Here is a 21701-nt window from a genome sequence, read left to right on the forward strand (position 1 = left end):
GATAAGCTACGCCATAAGTTCATTCTTTGATGGTAAAAGATCCATATGTGTAGTCTTACCTAATAAACCGTCAGAAGATCAATATCTCTTTAACATTTATTTATCATATTTGGACTATTAAAACGGAGAAAATAAAATATTATTTAAAGCTTAACTGATTTATTTTAAGTACATAAATGTCGATAATAAGCATATTAGGAACAATTAGGTTTTATCCACTTCACCGAATTATAAACATTGCACTTTTAAACGAGTTCTTCAATTGTATAAATACTATTATTCTGTTTATAATGTATCTATATTAATACATAATACAATAAGTATAATATATACTACTGAAAATAACACATGTGTATGTATATCATACACATTTCTGATCCTATTTCATTTTAAAAAAGCTGCACTAATATAAATATATATATAAAATATATTTTTATTGTACATTATTATCCATCATAGAAGCATGCATATGTAAAATATAATTTTACATGTGAAAATATCATAAGTACATCACAGTGAAAAAAATGATTTTGTGATTCAGTTTTGATATATCACTTAGTATTAAAGAAAAGTGTTTATTCTAACAACAATTAACATCAATAATTACTACATTTTAAGTAAAGTCATAGTTGTAGTACGAGATATGTTAAACATTTAAATAAAATATATAATATCAAATTAAACATGAGTTTTAATATTAAATAAGTATGTTCAATAAGTAATAATTCGCTTCGGACACAATTCTATACAAATCATACAGTTGTTATTCATAAACCTATTCAAATTTTATTATGGAATTGTAGTAACTTTTCCATCTCAACTTATGTCGTCAGTTGTGAACCTACGACATAAATTCAAGTTGATAATAATACCATGTCAATATTAAACCAGCTGATGTTTTAACTTTCATACTTATTGAACATACAATCTATTTATAGCAACAACAATTCATATTATATTTTTTAACAATGAGATTTTGTGACTAGATATTCGTATTTAAATAGAGCTTGGAGATTTAGTATATTCTTTTTTGACACGTATCGGTTAAGTCTTCGGTTGGATAGCTTAATTATCGGCTCTACAAAGAACTGAAACGGTTCCGACCTTTTGTACTAGAATTTCGCAAGGAACTTGTTCCCACGGCTCCCCGTCGACTTGCATCGGCGCAAAACCTTTCAGTTTAATCTGAAAAATAAAATAGTCCCTGATAAAATAATGAAATACGTGTGCTAGAAAATTAGAAAAAAATTTACTTTAATATTCGAGGCTTGCCCAATTCGATTCGGTTGAGACATTCCGATTTGCAGCTTTGCAATATGGAAAGACGAATTGATTCCGAGCATTTCCAATCGACCGTCATTGTAGCTCTGATTCGGGATCGTAGAATCGGCTCCGGCATCTGTTAGTACGATAGAACCTTGTTATAAATTTACATGGTTTGATTTTTTTATAAAAGAATATTAATCAAAATTAATCTTGGAAGTGAAAAAATATTTTTTGTTCTAAATTTCAGTAGTTTTGGTCTAATTGTATATGTTCTAGATTTGCGATAAATTTTCAACGGGTTTATATAACATACTCCAGACGTCGACGCCAGCTCCCCAGGACGGAATGTTTAATAGAAGTAACGCTTGAAGAGGCGGAAGCTCGATCAACTCTCCGTCTACTGTAACTTCCAACATTTTTTCGAGCTCGTGACAATCTTGCGATAAAACTTGCTGCGTTCCCAAGCATAGATATATGAGCTGGAATTAAATAATCGATTGTGAAATATTTTATATAGATAAGGTATAAATGTGAAATGTATGGGGAACATATCCTATTTGTTTTGAAGTGATATTTCAATCTATATAGGTCGTATTGAAGTTATTAACATTTTAATGTAACAGTAAAAAAATTATCGAGATTTTACAATTATTTATTCCTATTGTGTATACTTACATAATTCATCCATTGACTTCCTCTAACATATAAAGGATGAAGGCGAGCTCTGTGAAAGTCTAATGCTACTCTAGCGTCGACACCGATACTGATATAATTATAAGCATAAAGCTGACGACGACCAATTTGAACACACCACCTGAAATGATATCAACAAAAATTATTTAAATTGAAATACTATTTTGTAATTATTTATATTTACCTATCTAACGTATCAGATTTGGCTTTCTTCACATCTTTAATTATAGTAAGAGGATTCACAGGATTCGGACACGTTCCGCCCCAGCCGAGAACGCGACTCAGATCGTTACCGGTCCCTAATGGTAAAACGCCGACAGCTGGGAATTCCTTCAAAATAAATTAATTTAAAAAAAGTTGTTTTACCATTTTTTAGAAGACTTAAATACCTTTTTCTTCGAATTAGCGATGGCTGATAAGACTGCAGAAACTGATCCATCGCCGCCGGCGACAATTATTTTAGACTGTGGCGGAATCCATTGAAAATCTGACCTAAGACTCTTCTTACTTAACCGGATCACTTGGATTGGATTTAAAAATCCTCGAAATAGAGATAAGATTTCGTCACCCTCTCCACCGCCAGATATAGGATTTCCTAAACAAATATATCAATATAAATTTTCTCTGTAAGATTTGATTAATTTTATTTTTGTAAAATTTATAAATAAATAAAATATTGATTACCAATAACAATTAAAGGTTGCCAGTCGTTCCAGTCGGGTGGGTTAATTGTGATTCCGCCAGTTCGACTGACTTTAACGTTTGTCGGAGGAATTATCAAGTTTTTCATACTCCCAAAATCACACACCTACACATAGGGTTATATTATTATGTATTCATTAAGAATCTGATGATTGAAATATAATATAATAAATGGCACAAACTTCATCTTTTATTGCATTTGAATCCAAGCAATGTTGTATTCTATGACACCAACAGCAAAAATAATCATCTCCGGCTTCTTCTGATAAAGTATTTAAATCTTCAGACGTCGTACCAACTGTATAACAAAAATTGTTGAATAAAGCCATTCATTGACCATAATAATAACCATCATTATTTATGAATTCAACCTTTGGTCCAGTGGTGATAGAAAGGCTCGTTAATCGAAGAGGACAAGACTCGGCATCCCTTCTTTTTCTCTGCGATCTTTTGACAATTTCTACAAGTGCTCAATGAACATCGTTCGCAAAATTGACCAACAGCCGGTAACATCAACTTATCGCATACAAAACACTAAAAAATATATATTTTATCACAAGCGTGACATTAAATATTGATAAAAAAAATGATCGCGTGACGTACGTGATTGTCGTACGGTATCGCCTTGTTCGATTGAATACTTTTCCAAACGTGACCTTTAGAACGGTATTTTTTTACTTGATAAATGTCCGCAAAACACCAATTCAATAAATAAAAACCGGGTACTATAATGATGAAAGTGTAAAATATCGGCCAAAGTGATAAGTTCACGTAACTGACTATGTAATAGTACATGATTGATGATTAAATCTAAATTTATAAACTTGTAAACGTTTCAACGTATCATTGTTCCTCTTGACGTTTGACTGTTGTTTATCTTCAGGGTTGCCATGGTAAAAAATAATTATAAGCATCTTTTTAAATATTTACGTATTGAGTTATAGTGCTCTTAGGCGGGTAGTGAATAGTAAAATTTAGTTTATAAAGGCGGAGCGTAAATTTATAATTTGTATTTCGTACAAAAATTTCAATAGTACTTTAATATTTTTTCATTCTAAAATCATCTAGTATTGTTATATATGGTAGAATAAAATCAAACAGAGTATTTATAAAATAAATTAGTATATTATTAACCTTTTAAAGTAATGATTTCGTTTCAGTTTCTCTTACAATATTCAGATAACAGACTAGTTATATGTATTAATCTAAGCAATTTCAACCAAACCAAACTATTTACAACAATAAATTAAAAACTATGTTCGTGCATCGATTTTAACCAGTCTTGTGTAGAAAAATCTGCACCCGGGGCAAAGCTTAAATTTGATTTTTTTTTGTGCTAATAATTTGTTGTCAAATTAAACTTAGGATTTTTAAATGATGCATAAAAATTATCATACAAAAACGGTAACATTTTTTTTGCACTAACTATCTCATTTAAAAATTCTAGAGCGTTCAAATTTCTCGTATATTTGAACGTTAGATCCATCTATTGCAATTAATATACAGGATACGGCAGAATCGATTAAGCAGATTTGAGGAATTATAAAAAATTAACGGCGGTATGTAGAGAAAACGTGTTTTTATTTTCGAAGTTAGCAGTATACACTATTTATAATATTTTTTATGCAATAATGCCCTATATATATTTTTTGCAATAAAACCCTCAATATGGGAGACGTTAGCAGCAACACACTGTTGGACACGATTTCTGGAGTTTTGTACAGCTTGTTCACACAAATCGCGGGGTATGGCGTTAACGTTTTCAATTAGCTCTAGTAGGGTGTGAGGGTGACGTTTAAACATACGCGCTCACGGCAAAGCCCCGATGTCCTCCTGTCCAAACCGGGTCTTCTGTTACTGACGGAGTACATGCACCTGCTTTCCTCCACTACCGCCCGGGAATTGAACCCACCTAACAGCACCTGTATTTCTCTATTTATTTCTTCAATGTTGTAGCATTTGCTTAAAACTTATATTCAAAGTTTAAATTTCTAATGCTGATTTTGCCTCCTATGCCGTTGCCCCATTCGCCCCTTTCTTTGCACGGCTCTGATTCTTACCTAAATTTTACTTAAAGTAAATCATTAGATTTAAAATAAAAAATTACTGGTTTAATCACGTAAAAATATTTCATAAGTTCTCTTCATATTATTGAAAAATTGCTGGTCAGTAACAAAGAAAATTATAGCTGAATCCATTTTGACAATATTTAAAGTGATAATATTACATCAAATATATACACTTTAAATAGGTAAACACGGGGCAACTGCGTCTACCTTTCCCCCTTTTTGATAGTCTATAGGTAATTTAATTGAAAAACCCGGTTAAATATTTTATTAGAAATCGAATCAATTCTTCATGGTCTGTCCGCAATTTTATGTTATACCGTAACTAAAAATATTCACTCTCACTGAACAATAAATAAAATATTAAAACGCTGTGAAAAAACTATATTTCACATAAATATTTCATTATTAAACTTTATCTAAAATAAAAATGAAATATAAGGGGTGGGGGTTATTTATTGTATAGAAAAATAAGAGATTACCGAATAGAAACTTTATAAACGGTTGAATAGAATAATCCAGCCTTGATTTATTTTTAGTTTTAAATTCACAAGAGTAAACGAAAGATATATGAATATTTATTTTAATCGCGTTAATTTAAAAAAAATGTTAGGTTATGGTCGCTAATGGCCGACACCGGCCTTGGCTTGGCGCGTTCCTGTGGGGCTCCGTTGAGTTCGTCTGTTTTTCGCTGGTACGGCGTCGCTTCCGTTACTCCCGTTCCGAATCGCATCTTCGGGTGAGTCTCCGGAGTCTTATCTTCAGCTCGTCGGTTGATTTACTTTCGTATATGTCGCCCCTTTGCGCGTACGTTCAACGACGACGACGACGACGACGACGACGTACGTGCGTCTTCCCGTAATTGTCGTTGTTGATTCTCGTCGAAATTGGCGTGAAATCGATCGAAACGTGTCGATGGCGTCGATTCAGGTTTTTACAAAGAGAAAGCGACTCGCGAAAAAAATGACGTTTATCAAAAATGAAGATCTCGTTCGTTCGTGTCAATACGTCTCATTATAATACGTTGTAAACGTTATTGTTTCAGTGCGGTGAAATGACTCTGAAGATTTCTTTTTACGCTGAAGATTACTTTTTACGTTTAAGTTATGTCTGTGCATTATAAGTTCAAAAGCGCGCTCGAATATGACACCGTCACGTTTGACGGTCTTCATATATCCATAGCGGATCTCAAGGCCTCGATAATACAGCAAAAGCGCATCGGAAAGACATCCGACTTCGATCTGCAAATTACCAACGCACAGACCAAAGAAGGTACGCTTGTTCCCTCATGCCGAAAGTTTATATATATTTAAAGGCTATAAATAACACTATAAATATTTTCACCACAAGTAATTGGATATGTATAGAATTCTATTACATAATAATTATGTATTGGGTGCTGCCATATTATTATTTTATAAATGTATACATTAGAATTATATTTATATTCATATTCATGTATAAAATAAATATAGTTCCAACGCTCAAGAGTGTACATTTATCAAATTCAGCATTTATTCGTCTTTTTGATTGATGACTTTCTTTAACAACTCCTGAGACTGAGTCTAGTCAATTTACATAGAGATCTAAACAATAGATATTCTGAAGGTGCAACAAAAGTGGTTTTACATTGTCGTGGTGGAGTAATCGCCCTTTCACTTCTGCCAACTTTCTCCTCTTCCTGTTGATTGATAATTTCAGTTAGGTCAATTGTGAGCAGTACTTAATGGATTCGATAATTTGATTTGCTTTATTTAATTATAGAATAATAAAACAAAAAATATTTTATATTAATTTTAAATAAAAATTGAGTGCTTCTAAATTTATATAAAAAAAATTCCACAAGAGCACACATAAAAAATATGTAAAATAAAGTAATGAAGTTATTAAAAAAGTAGTAAAATAAATCAAAGCAATAAAACGTTGAGAATCATTGATTTTTTCTATTAATTACTATAAATGCAATATAAAATAATAATAAATAACAAGTAATTATGAAAAAATACGTAAAATTAACTCACTCTCAGGTATACAATAACAGATTAACAAATGTGTATAAATTAACTCACTAATCAAAGGGTTAAGTAACAAACTACAAGCAGAATTTCATTCCATTGAATTTACTTAAGTATCAAGATTCTCGATTATTCAGAGATTTTGTAATATGTGTTTAGTGTCCGACTCACTATCAATTGTGAACTTTATCCGTCTGCATTTATAAATCGTCGTCTGGCATAAAAAAATTACTTATCTAAATCTCCAAAGTCACAATCATCTGAATCACATAATATAGTGGTGTGACAAAATAATTGGACCGGACAATTTTTTCCATATTTTCGTAGTTTCTACATACTTTTATGTAATTTAAAAATGTAAAAACAATATTTTTGCACATTTTTAATTTAAATAATTAATATCTTGTAACACCACCTTTATATTTTTTTATACGAGTTATTTATTCTGATTTTTTATTATCATATAATACATCGATATTTTGATAGTAATCCCAAAAGATTAATGAAAATCGAAACCCGAAAATCTCAATCAACTAACAATGCTTTAAACTGAAAAATTAAAACAGTCCGAACTAAAAATCTGTATATTCTGTAGGTTAAATTAATAATCGATCATTTCTGAATATGTAAAAACTTTCTACATGACCTACATATAAATATGTATATCAGGTTTTAAAAGTTTTGTTAATTTTAGTGTATTCCGATGGTAGCACGCTGATTCCGAAGAACACTTCGTTGCTCGTTGCTCGGATTCCTGTCACTCAACAAGCTAAGAAATCTTGGGATGGCGTCACAGGGCCGGTTAACTCTAGACTGGAGCCTGCCGTGGCTCACAAGGGCACTACGGACCTTTCTCGCATGGAAGGCTCTGAGGAGGACAAGATCATGGCTATGATGTCCCAGTCCACTTTAGATTACGATCCTAGCAAGTAAGTTTTGGAAAGATTTGATTGATGCATTAAGTTTATAGGCATAATGAAATTTTCGCAGGAAATTTAGGTAGTAGTAATATTGTTTTTTGCCTTATGATTAACTTACAAAAATTCTTAGAAATTATCTTAATCACAATAATTACGTTAAGATTGTGTGTAAGATTTAGTAGACAACTAACTTAAACAAACAGTAAATAGTAGAGATCTAATTATGATTGACCTTAAAATAACAAATTATGGTAATATCAAAAAAGAGTAGAAATTTCTACAAAAACTTTAAAAGTCCAAAGGCATCTATGTCATGTCCAATATATTTTCTATCCTTTGAAGCCATTCTAAATGAATTAGTGATAAAATTTCCAGTATTTTATTTCATTAGTTATTCAGAGATACTTTGATACTCGGCGATGGCACGATTTTATTGCTTTTGACGTTAATTTTTGACTTCTAAGAAGGGATAATTGTTTAAATTAGCAGAGGCTACAGTGAAATTCAATTATGACTATAGATTGTATTCATGCATTATTTTCAATATATCTAAACTTATATCTGTTTTGAGATCTGGAATTAATGCCATTGTCTGATTTTTTAAACTAATTATTTCTGATAATAATTATTAAAATTATACATTGGTTTGGAGGGTATAAACCATTATTGATGAGATGCAAAAATTTGAATACTAGAAGAAATCTATCTTTTGCCATCGTTTTTCCGAACCACAAGATACCAGTTGACTATATTTGGTCTTGTGGTTAAGCTCGTTTCATTATTATAGTCACAGAAGCTTTTTATATATTCTATTTTTACTGTAGTATGGGTAGATAAGACGTTATGTTGTTGAGCATATTGATTACCTACAGTGACAATTCCCTGACTTAATTCCTCAGTAAAACATAGATTAATCTACGATACTGGCAACGTGTCAGTGAGATTTGATTATACTTATTATATGTAATAGCTCTAATGTATGAATTAATTTAAATACAGCTATCAAAAGATAAGAGGAGCGAATCAACGCGGTGAAGTGCCGCCCAACTATCGTTGTTACCGTTGTCATGAACCAGGGCATTGGATCAAGAATTGTCCTCTTGGCACTGGAGCGGTATGTTACATATTATTTTTTTTAAATCAACTCGATTTTCAATATTAAATATGATATAGGAGCAACTGGACATTAAAAGGAGCACAGGAATACCTCGAAGTTTTATGGTACCTGTGGAAGGTCCCAGTGCTCCGGGTGCCATGATAACGCCTACTGGCGCTTTTGCCGTTCCCGCAGTAGACCAGTGAGTATAAAATAAAATTAGACAAATAAAAAACTAAATATTGATTTTGAATTGAAATATTTTATAGCGAGGCCTATCAAGCGGAAGAAGCAATGATGGAGAGCGGAACCGGAGTAGGAGCCGGGGGACCGGAACCTCCGCCTCGGCAGGAGATTCCCGACGATTTGATATGTTCACTCTGCAGGGACCTTCTCACAGACGCTGTGATGATCCCGTGTTGTGGAAATTCTTTCTGCGATGAATGTAATTAACTAGTTTTTATGCTTATTTATAATTGAGATAAATCTTGATTGTATCATCTTGGTTTTGTTCCAGGTATACGAGGTATATTACTCGAATCTGAAGATCACGAGTGTCCTGATTGTCGCGAAAAAGACATTTCTCCCGTGACTCTGATCCCGAATCGCTTTCTCCGTAACTCTGTGGCAAGTTTCCGCAATCAGACCGGATACTGTCCAAGGAGCAGACCGCAGATGAAAAAAGGTATTTATAATATTTACTACTATCGTGTGCTGCATGATTTTTTATTCCTGGAATACACTGCACTTTTTAGCTAAAGATATATATGTACATGTAAAATTACATGCCGAATTCAGTTATAGTCTTTATTGGAAATATATTGGATTTTTAAAATTAAAACCATGTACATTATCTTTGTGATTAAAATATAGTTGCACTGTGATATTAACACAATCCTCGGTTTTGTTTTAAAGCTACTAAACAACATGAGAATGCCCCCGAGAACGAGGCTCAAACGATGCACGGTTCTGATAATCATAAGAGTTTCGCCGAACCGAAAGAAATGGCGTCCGCTCACCACAACGGTCCTCCAGGAGTCGCCGCCAAACCAAGTAATATTTGCTTGACTGATTTGTGTTTATACATAAGTATTTGCATAACACATTTATGCATTTTGTTTATTGAATCTATTTTCATTTTAGCAGATAGTAGATCGCCGGCACGTCGTTCGTCTCATGAAAAGGATCATTATGACGATTCAGACGGGTCGTACGAGGATAATATTACGGTGACAGTTCCGTCTGGCCATTCCATGCATAATCGCGGTTTCGGCGGAAGAGAAAATCGCAACATGCACCAGCATAGTCATCATCACCATCGTGACGCACATTCTTCTGGAGATCGTTATATGCATAACCGACCTCACCATCAAGGATCTTATGGTATTTGAAGAACCTCTATTATCTAAAACGTACTTTTATAAATGTGTTGATTTTTTTTTATTTTTTTCAGAAGCACATTCAATGTCTAGACCTCCCCTAAAGCCTCCTGGTATTGAAACACCTCCGATTCAACACCACGTTAGTATAGATTTTTGTGAATTGATTGGGTTTAATGTATGACATTTTTAATGAACTATTATTTTAGAATGCATTGATGGGCGAAGAACGGTCCGGTACTCCTACGATTGACGAGCGAGAACATCGAAGCAGCCAAATGCCTCCATTGCATCGTCCTTCAGGTCATATACAGCAGGTTAGCTTATCTTTTTGATATACAGAATGATTAATTTTAATAGATTAAAATTTCATTAAAATTTGCTTGTTATTCGAGTTTTTAATTAAACAATATCTTTGTTTCAGGGTCCAAATTTTCCACCAATGTCCACCGGAACGTATCCTTCACATCCGCGTTCGAATGCACCATACGAGTGAGTATTTCTAAGCAGATTTTTCATTAAACTTCTTCGAATGTGAATTTATTATGTATTTTTTCTTAAACTAGCTATCCGCCTGGCGCGACTGGTCCTCTGAACTCGTTTCAACCGATGCCGCATTATACTCCTGCGTACCAGCCGCTGCCGCCCGGCTCTCAACCGACCCCAGGGTTATTGTCTTTTCTATTCGAGCGTATATAATTAAATAAGCTCAGTGTAACATTTGAAAGTTTAATTCAGGATCGCGGAGGACCCGCTGGAAGCGTTCGAGCGAATGATCAGGGAGAAGGAAGAGAAGGCGCGTCGCAGGGACAAAAGATCTAGGACCAGGTCTAGTACGCATTCCAGGACTAGATCGAGAACCAGGTCTAGATATACACGCTCGCGTAGCCGCAGCCGTATGAGATCCAGAACGCCGTTCTCTCGGTTCGGTTACTTTTGTATTTGTCGATCGAAAAGGTGGTGTTTTATCAACGGAGGTTGTGTTTTGCTGTTCAGGTCGCGATCGAGATCCAGGGCTGTGTCGGGGCGGTCTCCGGTTCGACGTGGAGTCATCGAAAAGTTCCGGTCGTATTCGAGGAGTCCCGTTCGGAGAGCACCGCCGCCGCCAGTCAGACGCCGTTCAAGAGATAGGCGGTCTAACTCCTTTTCCGCCAGCAGGTACACAAGACGGTTGAAGGATTCGCAAACCTGGATTGATCTAGAAATATATTCACACGTTTTTTGAAACTGAATACTCCGTTCTTTTTTATTCTGCGCTATTCATTAAAATTAAGAATTCATACTAAAATAATTTGAAATTTTACCATCGGTACTGTTGTCATAGATGATCCTCCCTGAATCTATTATTTTGGAACGGCTCGTATTTTTGAATTCATATTATAAAAGGTCAGAATAAATATTAAATGGTAAGAATTCTTTTTTTCATTTGGAAATAGTGTTATTGCATAGTGTTGTTATTGCTGTAATTCTGAAGATTGGTGCAACTGGTCGATCTGTTATTCGCAAGGTGTTTTAGGACCAACTTGTTTGGTTGGGCTCGCAACATTCAAGTGTGCTCTTCGTTGCCGCTCTGTCGTTATTCCTGCTTCGTTTGTCGCTCTGAATACCTTCGCATCCTACATACAATTAAATAGATTCGTTGATAGTTATTAATAGAGTGTTCACTGTTTTGACCAACGCTCACTCGCACCTAACCTGTCCAACAGCTTGGGTGCGAGTGAGATATTTTATAAGATATTTCTAAAATAGTTATATTTATATTTGTGAATGTTATAATTTTTTTTAATTCACATGATCGTCCTATGTTCTTATTCTGACCATTTAATATTTATTCTTATTCAGAATAATATAATTATGACCATTCATTATTTTAATTCTGATCGCCCTATATGTTTATTCTGACCGTACGCTATTTTTATTCCAACCATCTGATATTTATTCTGACTGAATAATATAATTATGACTATTCATTATCTTAATTCTGATCATGATATATTTTTATTCTGACCATGTGATATTTTTATTCTAGCTATTTGATATTTATTCTGCCCTAACGAATATAATTATGACAATTCATTATTTTAATTCTGATCGTCCTATATTTTTTTTTGACCATACTTATAACTATGTGACTATTTTTATTATAACCATCTGATATTTATTCTAACTGAATAATATAATTATGCCCATCCTATATTTTTATTCTGACCATATGCTATTTTTATTCTAACCATTTGTATTAATTCTGACCCCGAATAATATAATTATGATCATTCATTATTTTAATTCTGATTATCCTATATTTTTATTCTGACCCTGAACAATATAATTATGACCATTCATTATTTTAATTTTAGTCATCCTATGTTTTTATTCTGACCGTGTGCTATTTTTATTCTAACCATTTGATATTTATTCTGACTGAATAATGTTATTATGACCATTCATTATTTTCATTCTGATGGTCCTATATTTTTATTGTAACCATTTGATATTTATTCTGACCTTGAATAATATAATTATGACCAGCCTGTTGATAACATTCTGACAGATTTGATTTTTATTCTGACCCAAAATTGATTTAAATTCTGACTATTTAATTTGTTGCATTTTGAAATCAGGACCTTCAACGCTTATAGCTACTTTAATATTTCCCTTACAGTGCATAAAAATGCTGCACATTTGTCTTATGTACACTCTGTGTACATGTCAAAATGTGTAAAAATCGTTAATTTAAAATTAAAAATATAAATATTACGAAACAATTATAATAAGGCGCCAAGAACGAGTAGATGCATTAGCAACTGCTCTCAAAATATTGACCTTGAGATGCCCGGTGCAGATTGCTTGTCATTACCAAGGGCTATAAATTCTTGTTTTAGCTTGCAATACTGCTAAAACACAAGCATAGAATTATTCAACGAGTTTGTGGTCTAATTCCTCATGGCAAACTCTTTTGATCACTTCTATAAGTGTAGTAGTATTATCAATTTTATTTGCCTTTATCTGTACTGCATTAATAAAATTGATAAAAATAACTGATAGGGTTCAGAAAGATTCATGAAGTTGCAGCCCAAATTCGAGCCCACATGTTTTTCCATTGAAGGGATGAAAAAAAAATGAAGATAGTTTTATAATCCACCACCTTTGATATTTCGTTGGTAAAGCAAATACCTTCTACTCCAGAATATAAAAAGCACTGCCAGGTCATTTAGCTCTCTGGATTTCGCATAGTTTCCTAGAGACATTTTTTGCTGTATCTTTCGACTAACGTGGTTCATCCCATCTGACCCGTATAAATTAATTTTACCCTCTATCAAGAGTTGTCCTTTCTCAATTTTATTTCATGCTTGTTTCTTTGCTATTTTGGCAGGTATACAACTGCATACACTTCCATCCATAAGCCACATTGTCTATGTGTATTTCTTTATTAAATGTCTTGCCAATAACTATTACCACGTAAGCGCAGTATAGATATTTTTACCAGCATTTATTTTAACTTAAGTCTTAATATACTGTGAAATACACAATATAATCGTATATTTTATTCTAAAATTATGAATGTTTGGTATATTATTTTTTTTAAATATTTCCCCTACAAGAAAAACAACATAGACATACCCTTAAATGAGTAATAAAAAGTTCTGAGAAATCTAACCAAGGATTACGTATATATCTTAACCTTTTAAATACTAAATATTTTTTTCAAAGTCAATAATGAGTCAATTATACATGAAAAATAAAAATAGCTTTTATTGCGATTTATTTAAAATAAAAGTTTACTCAATAATATTCAGATATATCTGCCCATTGTAAACAAATGTTGCGATTTTTAGGCAGGTGGGATAAATCTGAACTTCTCGTGATCTGTTTTTTCCATGCTAGGTGTATTTCGGAAGTATGCTTTAAGTATAATCTATTAATTCAACATATTTATAGAGATATTTATCTCTTTTATCTCTCGATAAAAGTTAAATCTTCTTTACATTCGCACAATATTTGTAACTCTCGAATAAGCGGTAGCGGAATGACTGCAAATTTTCACGAAAACACACGAATGAATCGTAATATGTTAACATAAAAAATATGTACACTCAGTGTACAGTCCGTCCAAGATGTGAACGCTCATCGATATAGTATTGCTGATAAATATTTTAGGGTGATTATGTGAAATTACACGTTCAAATAATTTTTCCTTTTTTAATTTAATTTGTTGAGGAAAATGTAAAATATTACTTTTTTGCTTATCTTATTTAATTATATACATATTTAACTCAAAAACATGAGAGCAGTTTTGGAATCACTCCAGGTTGAATAATATTTTAAAAAATACCAATAAATGGAATTAAACATGGAATAAAATACAGGAATTGTTTTATTGATTACAAAATACCACAATAATTTATAATAAAAATATAACACGTTATAATTTTTAATTCAATTTCCAACGTATGGTCTCCCTACCCTTAAAACAGCCCTGATTTAGTATTGGTAACATTCTCCTATCGGTGTAAATAAATTCGCTGAAAACTGTGTATGTATGCATGCATGCATACACGCACCCTTATTTCTAACACAACGATGATGAGCGTTAACATTTTGGATGGACTATACATCATAGCCATTACAAGGCAATGAAAAGAAAGTCAACAAAAGTAACTAGTTAACCAACTGTGTCTTGTAAATAATTTAAATTTTTTGATTGAAAATTGATGATAAAAAAACGAACAATATACGTCGCAGTAGAGCGTTCCCACTGCAACGGCGCCGACACGATTTTATTGCTTTTGATGTGAATTTTTGCCTTCTGAGAAGTGATAATTGTTTTTGCGCTCTCGGTTTGGTTTGAATATACCTTGATTGTCCCTCTTATATTAGAAGTCCATAGTAATATCGGTAAAGATAGCTATCATATTTTTAAAACGGTTTAATATCAAAATGCAGATCAACTATGGAGCAATATGTGAGATGCGATGTCTGTTTGTACTCATTTTTCCGCTTATTTTCCCTGAGAGATGAGTTGGCTTAGTTTGTATTTTGGACTTGACCTAATAAAAGTTCTAAATCTATAATTAGTTTTAGAACTTTTAATAGGTTAAGTTTGGGTTTGAACAGAAAATGGACATTTCGCTACTGTCAAATTGAGCTTCATAGACATTTTAGAGTAGCATATTTCGCCTATCAGTTAAATTACATTTTTGCTAGTAGAAATATACATCTACTGGTGAAAATTTATTTGGACATAATTAGTGAAAATATAACTACCAAAAGTTACACATTCACTGTAACATTTACATATCGGATGTAAATAAATAATGAAAAAAAATTAAAATATATATATTACTACAATAACGCCTACATATCCATCAAAATGTATTTTTTCATTGACGTCTTTAAATATCTCAAAACTATTTTATGTAAAGAAGTTGTTAAAAAGTCGTCAAGTTAAATTAATTATTTTTAAAAACAAAGCCAAAAAATTGTCTTTATAGAGATACTAACACATTACTGTCTGCTTTTTTATGCGAAATTTTAAATGTTTTGACAAATTGAGACTTTTATAATATATATTTATTAGCATCTCTCAATAAAAGTTTAAATCTTCTTTATATTCGCATAATATTTTTACAAGCCTAAGTTGTATTATTTGTAATCTTCGAATAAACCGGGGTGGACTGACTGCAAAATTTCGTGAAAATGCGCGAACGAACTAATATTTTAACATAAAAATATGTACACTCAGTGTACATCACAGGAAGGCAATAAATGTCTGCATTATTAAAATTTGGCTTCCCGGCGTTAATGTGTTATTATTAAAATATATTGGTTTAGTTCAAGTAATTATTAGTTAGACTAGATATAATAAAACTGTATTTATTTTTTTATATAATATAAAAAACTAAATGCAGTTTAATTTTCAGATCCCGTTCTTTGTCCAGGTCCCGTTCGCCGCGTTCCGGTCGTCCTTTGCGTCGCCGTGGATCACCGACACGTTATCGTTCCCCGCTACGCACTCCGCCTCCTCAAGGTGTAACTCTGCATCAACGACCTAGGTGATTTTTTTTAATAATTTCAAAATTGCGTGTTGATAATTTTAATGCAACCAGTAGTGGCATAATTTATGGTTAATGGTAATTATTTTTTGTTCATTACATTTGTTTTTTCTTGCAGATATCCAAGCGGATCTTCGTACAACAAGCCTTCCGGAAGAAGCGACAGTCAAGAACGTGTCCGTCTCGTCCCAGCGAGCGTTCCGCCCCGTCCTCAAAGACACTTTACGCAAAGCGGTTACGGAGCCGGTACCGGACCAGGCCCCTCGGCCGTTCCGATTAACAGGTATGGAATTATATTAGCATTTTAAAACAAAACCGAAAGTTCCGAATGCCATAGGTTCGGTATATTTAGATGACGAGAGATAAATTTCGCTATAAGCTATCGTTTTGTAGTACCTATTGATCGTCTATCTAAATATATACCTATGATCGTATGTTGTATATTTAAATTTGTACTTATTTTGTGTACAATACGAACGTGATTCATATTTGTGATATGTTTTGAATTTTATGTAATTCAAAGCAGATGTAATTAAAATACTGTAATGTGATAAATATAATAATCCAAGAATGATATTTTTAAATATCTCCTAATAATACATAAGAATATACTGTGATATTTATTATTATTGATAGAATATGTTGCTCCTATTTTTGATGTTTTTTATGGCATTATTATTATTTTAATTGCCCGTTTTGTAAATATTATTTTTTTATATAAAAAGAAATACAGAAACAATAAAGTTACATAGTAAGACAACGATATATATTTATGAAAATAACAAAAATGTATTTGGTTCACTTTATGTATTGTTAACTATATGTAATTTTATTTATATATATTTTTTGTGATAAGTCAAAACATTTTTTATATGTAGTTGATTTTAATATTATTGTTTTTATTGTGTCGAAAGTATTTTTTGTTTATCATAATATTTAACCCTCTGGTTGCCGAGCCTCTTAGGATTACTATATAAATATTGATGTATTACGTAATAAAAATATATCTGTTCTGAAAAATTGGTATTTGCCTCTGAAGCAAATATTAAAAGTGTATATTCAATGATAAAGTCGGTTTTGGCAATTCTCGCAAAAGTCGATGTATCGGATTTCAGCAACCAAAAGATTTAAAATCTCGGTTTTATGTATAAAACATATTTAGGTACTAAGAATTGCATAGGCAACAAACTTGTTAAAGTATTATTTTTGTCTTCAAACATACTAAGATAAATGTATGCGTTTTAAATATTTTATGATAAGAAAAAGCCATCTATCGTAAAAATTGCAATATATTGCCATTAAAGCTACGACTGATGTAAAAAAGGTCGAATTTATTGACCTTAGCATATGAAAGTATTTGTTTGATTAACGATACAGAGAATTTTATTTATGTAATTGGGTATATTTTTTATTATAACTATATATATATATATTATCTAAGAAAGACAACTCTCGTTAATAATAACTGTAATTTTATACATATATATTACTTTTTTGTTTTGTGATACTGAAATCTTTAGTAAATTTGAATAGTTTTGCATTTTTATTGTTTTAGCTATGTTATTAAATTTGTATCGACAAAATTGTTTATGTAAGTTTGTTCCTTTTTTTATGTAATGTGATTTGTTGTAATAATTAATTTGTGATTCGAAAAGTACCGAAGAAAAATACTTCATCAGTCAAAGTCCTTCAAGATAGTTCACTTCTAATGGCGTTTTCATCTATTATAACGGCCGGGAATCCCTGCATTTGACGGATATAGAAACATTAACGCATTCATATTCAGCATCAGTTAAAATCTGAATAGAATAGTATCAAAACAAATATCGCCGTTTATTTTCTTTGTTTATACCAAATGTAGGGATAAAATAAATTATCGACACTGAAAAATGCATTTATTATAACCCTCCGTCCTTCTTTTATTGCACCTTTGATCCAAATTTTGTTATTAGTAATATTATACGATTGATATGAACGTATTTTGAAGCTTTCGTTAATATAATAGGGATTGAATCGACTTGTAGAAAATGTATTATATTATGTATAAGTAAATTCGCTTCAAAATATAGTCATATACATATCTAAACGCTGAATTTGGGATATATGATGTCTTTCACCGTCCACTTCCTTTCTCCTATAATAAATTTATTAGGACGAGCTAGAAGATTGTTGTCGCTGAAGACGATCAAGACGTGCTGCATTTCATCCCGAAGAACGCAAGATCAAGCAATGTATTCGGATGTAACATTATCGTTTGGGTAACACATTTAATACAAACGGATCTAATAGAGAGGTTCATATTTTTAATACAATTTGGGGTCTATTAATTCAAAAATACATTGCAATTTGCCTTTTTTTAACGTACGACCCACAGTTCAGAAAAATGTAATTAATCGCTTATGCCGTTTGTATAATTTCACTTATTAAATAATGTTTTTATGTGTCCAGGTATAATCAACGCAATAACGCTCCTCCTGCGGGACATCCCTCGAATTTGATGACCATGAAAATGATGCCGCCCGGAATGGAAGCCGGACCGCGAATGCGCTACGGTCCGTCGCCTTTCGAAGACGACGTTCCTCCCGGGACGCAACCGCCTCCCCCGGGCTTCGAGCATCCACCGCTAGATCGACGCGAAGAAATTGCACCGCCGGGAATCGAAAGAGGACGGGATAGAGAACGCCAGTATAGAGAACAACGGCCGCCGTTTAGGGACGCCCAGAATTTCAAAGATCCACAGCAGGGATTTAGAGACGGACCCAATCCCAGTTTTAGGGACGGTCCTCAACAACTCTACAGGGAAAATATGCAGCCGGGATTCAGAGATCACCCGTCTTCGGGTTTCCGAGACGTACCTCCGACGTTCAGAGACGGTCCGCCCGGAGCATTTAGAGACGGTCAACCGTCCAGTTTCGGCGATCCTAATTTCCGAGAAGGATTCCGCGACGCTCCTCAAAATTTGAGAGAGCGACCGCCGATTTCTCAGTATCGCGAAAATCTTTCTAATTATAGAGATAACGGCCCGGCGTTCAGAGACGTACCGCCTCATATGAATACGAGGGAAGGTCCGCAGATCAGAGACGGACCGCCTCACATGAGAGATAATGCTAATCATGTGCGCGATAATTTCTCTCACGCTGGAGATCCGCCGCATGTCAGGGAAGCTAACTATCCGCGCGAAGGAGTGGTTCATAAAAGAAGCCATAGAGAGAGTCACGTTAGAGGTAATCCGAATAATAATAATGCATTTTCCGGGCACGATAAAGCGAACCGCGATCATGGGAAACAGGAATATGAAAGAAACAGAGATTATCGCGAACAGGAGAGGCCTAGGGATGGCGATCGACGAGATAGGGACTATGAGAGAAATCGCGAGGAACGTTATAAAGACTATGATAAAAACAGAGACGCTTCGGATAGAAACGATAGAGAAAAAGAGCACGGGAATTACTTCGTTCCTGAAAAACGTCGTAGACATTCTGCGTCTCCCCGTCGCGACACTAAAGACGATCGCTCTAAAGTTCGTAACGTCGATTCTAGGGGACGCTCCAGAGAGTCTCAGGAACATAAAAAAGACGGTAAAAAAGACCACGATAAGGATAAGAAGTTTGACGACGAGAAAGTGCGAGACCGGGATAAGAAAATTAAAGATAAAAAGAAGAAGAAGAAAGAGAAAGATGAGAAGAGAAAGAGGAGGGAAAAGCGAGACAAGAAAGATAAAGTCGACGTTGAAAAATCAGACAAGTCCGACGAAAAGAAACCGGTCGAGACTAAAATAGAAAATAAACCGACAAAGATGGACACTGTCGGCGATAATTCTATCCCAGATCTATATAATGATATTTCTTTAGAAGAAATCGACAAGAACGTTATGGAAACTTACGTTAAAGACTTCTCGATCGATAAACCCGAAGAACATCATGATAAAAAGATCGATACAAAGGAGGAAAACTTTGAAACAAAGTCTGAAATTACTGAGACGAATAAAGAGAAACACAAGAGCGAGGTTTTAGCTCCCTTCCCTGAACTCTCTAAATGGGAAGTGGAAGACGAACAAACCGCTCCTAGTGAAGTTAAAGAACGCAAAGAGAGCGCCTCTCCTATTGTCAAAACTGGCAAAGTTACTTCGGAAGTATTGAAAAGAGCCGAAAATGCTATTTTTGCAAAGGCGATAAATGCCATTAGACCTATTGAAATCAAGAAGATAAGTCTAGACCGTGTTAAACTTTATTCAAACGAAAATACCGAGTCTAATAGGGATAGCAAGAAAGAGTCTGCCGACGTTCATGCTACGTCTGATAACGCCGATCAAAAATTGTTAGAAAGTAACGAAAGTCATAGATTGAGAAGTGACAAAACTCCGCCGCCTAAGTTGTCCGTCAAAGAAAGACTGGGAGGCAAGATAGACGAACCTTCGAGACGCAATTGGGAAGAAAAGATCATTCTGAGTACCGTAGAACGTATAAAATCAAGATCGAGGACTCCGCAGAGTCGACGACACGAGAAAGACACGCATAGACGAATAACGGTAGATTCGTCTCGCGATAAGGGCAGTTATCGAAGACACGCTGCAAAGGCCGAAGAACAGACTACAAACGCTACAGATCAGGGAGAGCCTCGAAAGGAAGAAAAGAAAGCAGCGACCGAAATTGATAAACGCAAAGTTCGCAGCGATGACTTATCGAAGAATCTCGAACCGACCACCCACAGGCATAGTCGAGAAGAGCACAAAGAAAAGAGAGACAAGGCGGAAAGAACCCGTCACAGAAGCGAAAGCGAGGATGCTAAATCTAGCAAGAAGAAAGATAAGCGACACAAAAAGGAAAAAGACGATAAGAAAACTAAGCGCGACGAAACCAATCCGACTGGCGAAGTCGCGAAAGAAGGTCCTTCGAAGACGAATCAAAACAGTGAGGTATCTTCCACAGTCAAAGAAAATACACCGGCGTTGGATAGAGAAAGAAAGAAGTCGTGCTTAGACGAAGCGAGTTTCGAACCGGATTATGATGAAAACGTCGAATCTGAGACGGAGGGTAAGGAATCTGGCGATGCCAAAAAGGTGCAGTCGAAGACGCCGGAGAAGACCGCCGGCTGCTCGGAAACCTCCACTATACAATTGGAACTGGCCAATTGGAAGAAACGAACGCACTCCGAGTCCTCGAGCAGCAGTTCGGAGAGCAGCAGCAGCTCGAGTTCGTCGGGCTCGACGCACAAGCGCCGCCGTAAGAAGCGCAACAAGATCAAGAAGAAAAAACAGCGCCAGTCCAAAGATAGCGCGTCCGAATCGGAGAACACCAGCTCGGACGAGCCAAAGAAGAAGAAAAAGAAGCGTAAGGCAAAGAAGAAAGCGTTTAAGAAAAAGAAGAAGTCCAAACACAAGTAGACGTAAACGGATAGTTAGTTTAAAGTTACTATAGAAATACACATAAATACAGTACAGCGCTTAGTATGCATTGATTTTATAGTAAATATAAATATTCGCTTTTTGTTACCGATTCCAAAATTGCATTA

The 21701-nt window shown here is 34.1% G+C and overlaps 2 protein-coding genes across 20 annotated transcripts; one reads left to right on the plus strand and one right to left on the minus strand.

Annotated features, from left to right (window-relative positions):
* Positions 1–559: 559 nt before the first annotated feature.
* Dgkepsilon (diacylglycerol kinase epsilon) lies at positions 560–3553 on the minus strand. Its single transcript, XM_088202130.1, has 10 exons — positions 3265–3553; positions 3033–3195; positions 2844–2959; positions 2644–2767; positions 2349–2554; positions 2144–2289; positions 1942–2080; positions 1580–1745; positions 1254–1399; positions 560–1185 (listed from the first exon to the last, which is right to left on the minus strand). The coding sequence occupies exons 1-10, from the start codon at positions 3454–3456 to the stop codon at positions 1066–1068; spliced, it is 1518 nt and encodes a 505-aa protein (XP_088058256.1). The 5' UTR covers positions 3457–3553; the 3' UTR covers positions 560–1065.
* Positions 3554–5338: 1785 nt separating this feature from the next.
* LOC148226876 (uncharacterized) lies at positions 5339–21610 on the plus strand. Of its 19 annotated transcripts, none has more exons than XM_088202054.1 (18): positions 5339–5466; positions 5773–5999; positions 7437–7671; positions 8662–8776; positions 8836–8960; positions 9028–9203; positions 9276–9443; positions 9674–9811; positions 9902–10141; positions 10212–10279; positions 10347–10454; positions 10562–10629; positions 10704–10805; positions 10876–11061; positions 11134–11295; positions 16059–16190; positions 16309–16473; positions 18639–21610. In XM_088202054.1, the coding sequence occupies exons 2-18, from the start codon at positions 5834–5836 to the stop codon at positions 21571–21573; spliced, it is 5289 nt and encodes a 1762-aa protein (XP_088058180.1). In that variant the 5' UTR covers positions 5339–5466; positions 5773–5833; the 3' UTR covers positions 21574–21610. The 19 variants fall into 19 exon arrangements, with proteins under 19 accessions (XP_088058180.1, XP_088058184.1, XP_088058189.1 ...); XM_088202058.1 differs by having other exon boundaries at positions 16077–16190; XM_088202063.1 differs by having other exon boundaries at positions 10876–11001.
* The last annotated feature ends 91 nt before the right edge of the window (positions 21611–21701 follow it).

The sequence above is a fragment of the Plectrocnemia conspersa genome, unplaced genomic scaffold (genome assembly GCF_051122295.1).
Source record: "Plectrocnemia conspersa isolate PC_06_02 unplaced genomic scaffold, ASM5112229v1 ptg000013l, whole genome shotgun sequence".
Classification (NCBI taxonomy): domain Eukaryota; kingdom Metazoa; phylum Arthropoda; class Insecta; order Trichoptera; family Polycentropodidae; genus Plectrocnemia; species Plectrocnemia conspersa.

Bases quoted from the DNA above. Each gene is read 5' to 3' on its own strand.
- LOC148226876 (XM_088202054.1), top strand. From the start codon at position 5,834: ATGTCTGTGCATTATAAGTTCAAAAGCGCGCTCGAATATGACACCGTC. The intron at 11,296-16,058 runs GTACACAAGACG...TTTAATTTTCAG, and splicing joins AACTCCTTTTCCGCCAGCAG to ATCCCGTTCTTTGTCCAGGT. The intron at 16,191-16,308 runs GTGATTTTTTTT...TTTTTCTTGCAG, and splicing joins ACTCTGCATCAACGACCTAG to ATATCCAAGCGGATCTTCGT.
- Dgkepsilon (XM_088202130.1), bottom strand. From the start codon at position 3,456: ATGTACTATTACATAGTCAGTTACGTGAACTTATCACTTTGGCCGATA. The intron at 2,960-3,032 runs GTTGAATTCATA...TTTGTTATACAG, and splicing joins CTATCACCACTGGACCAAAG to TTGGTACGACGTCTGAAGAT. The intron at 1,400-1,579 runs GTATGTTATATA...TCGTACTAACAG, and splicing joins AGCTGGCGTCGACGTCTGGA to ATGCCGGAGCCGATTCTACG.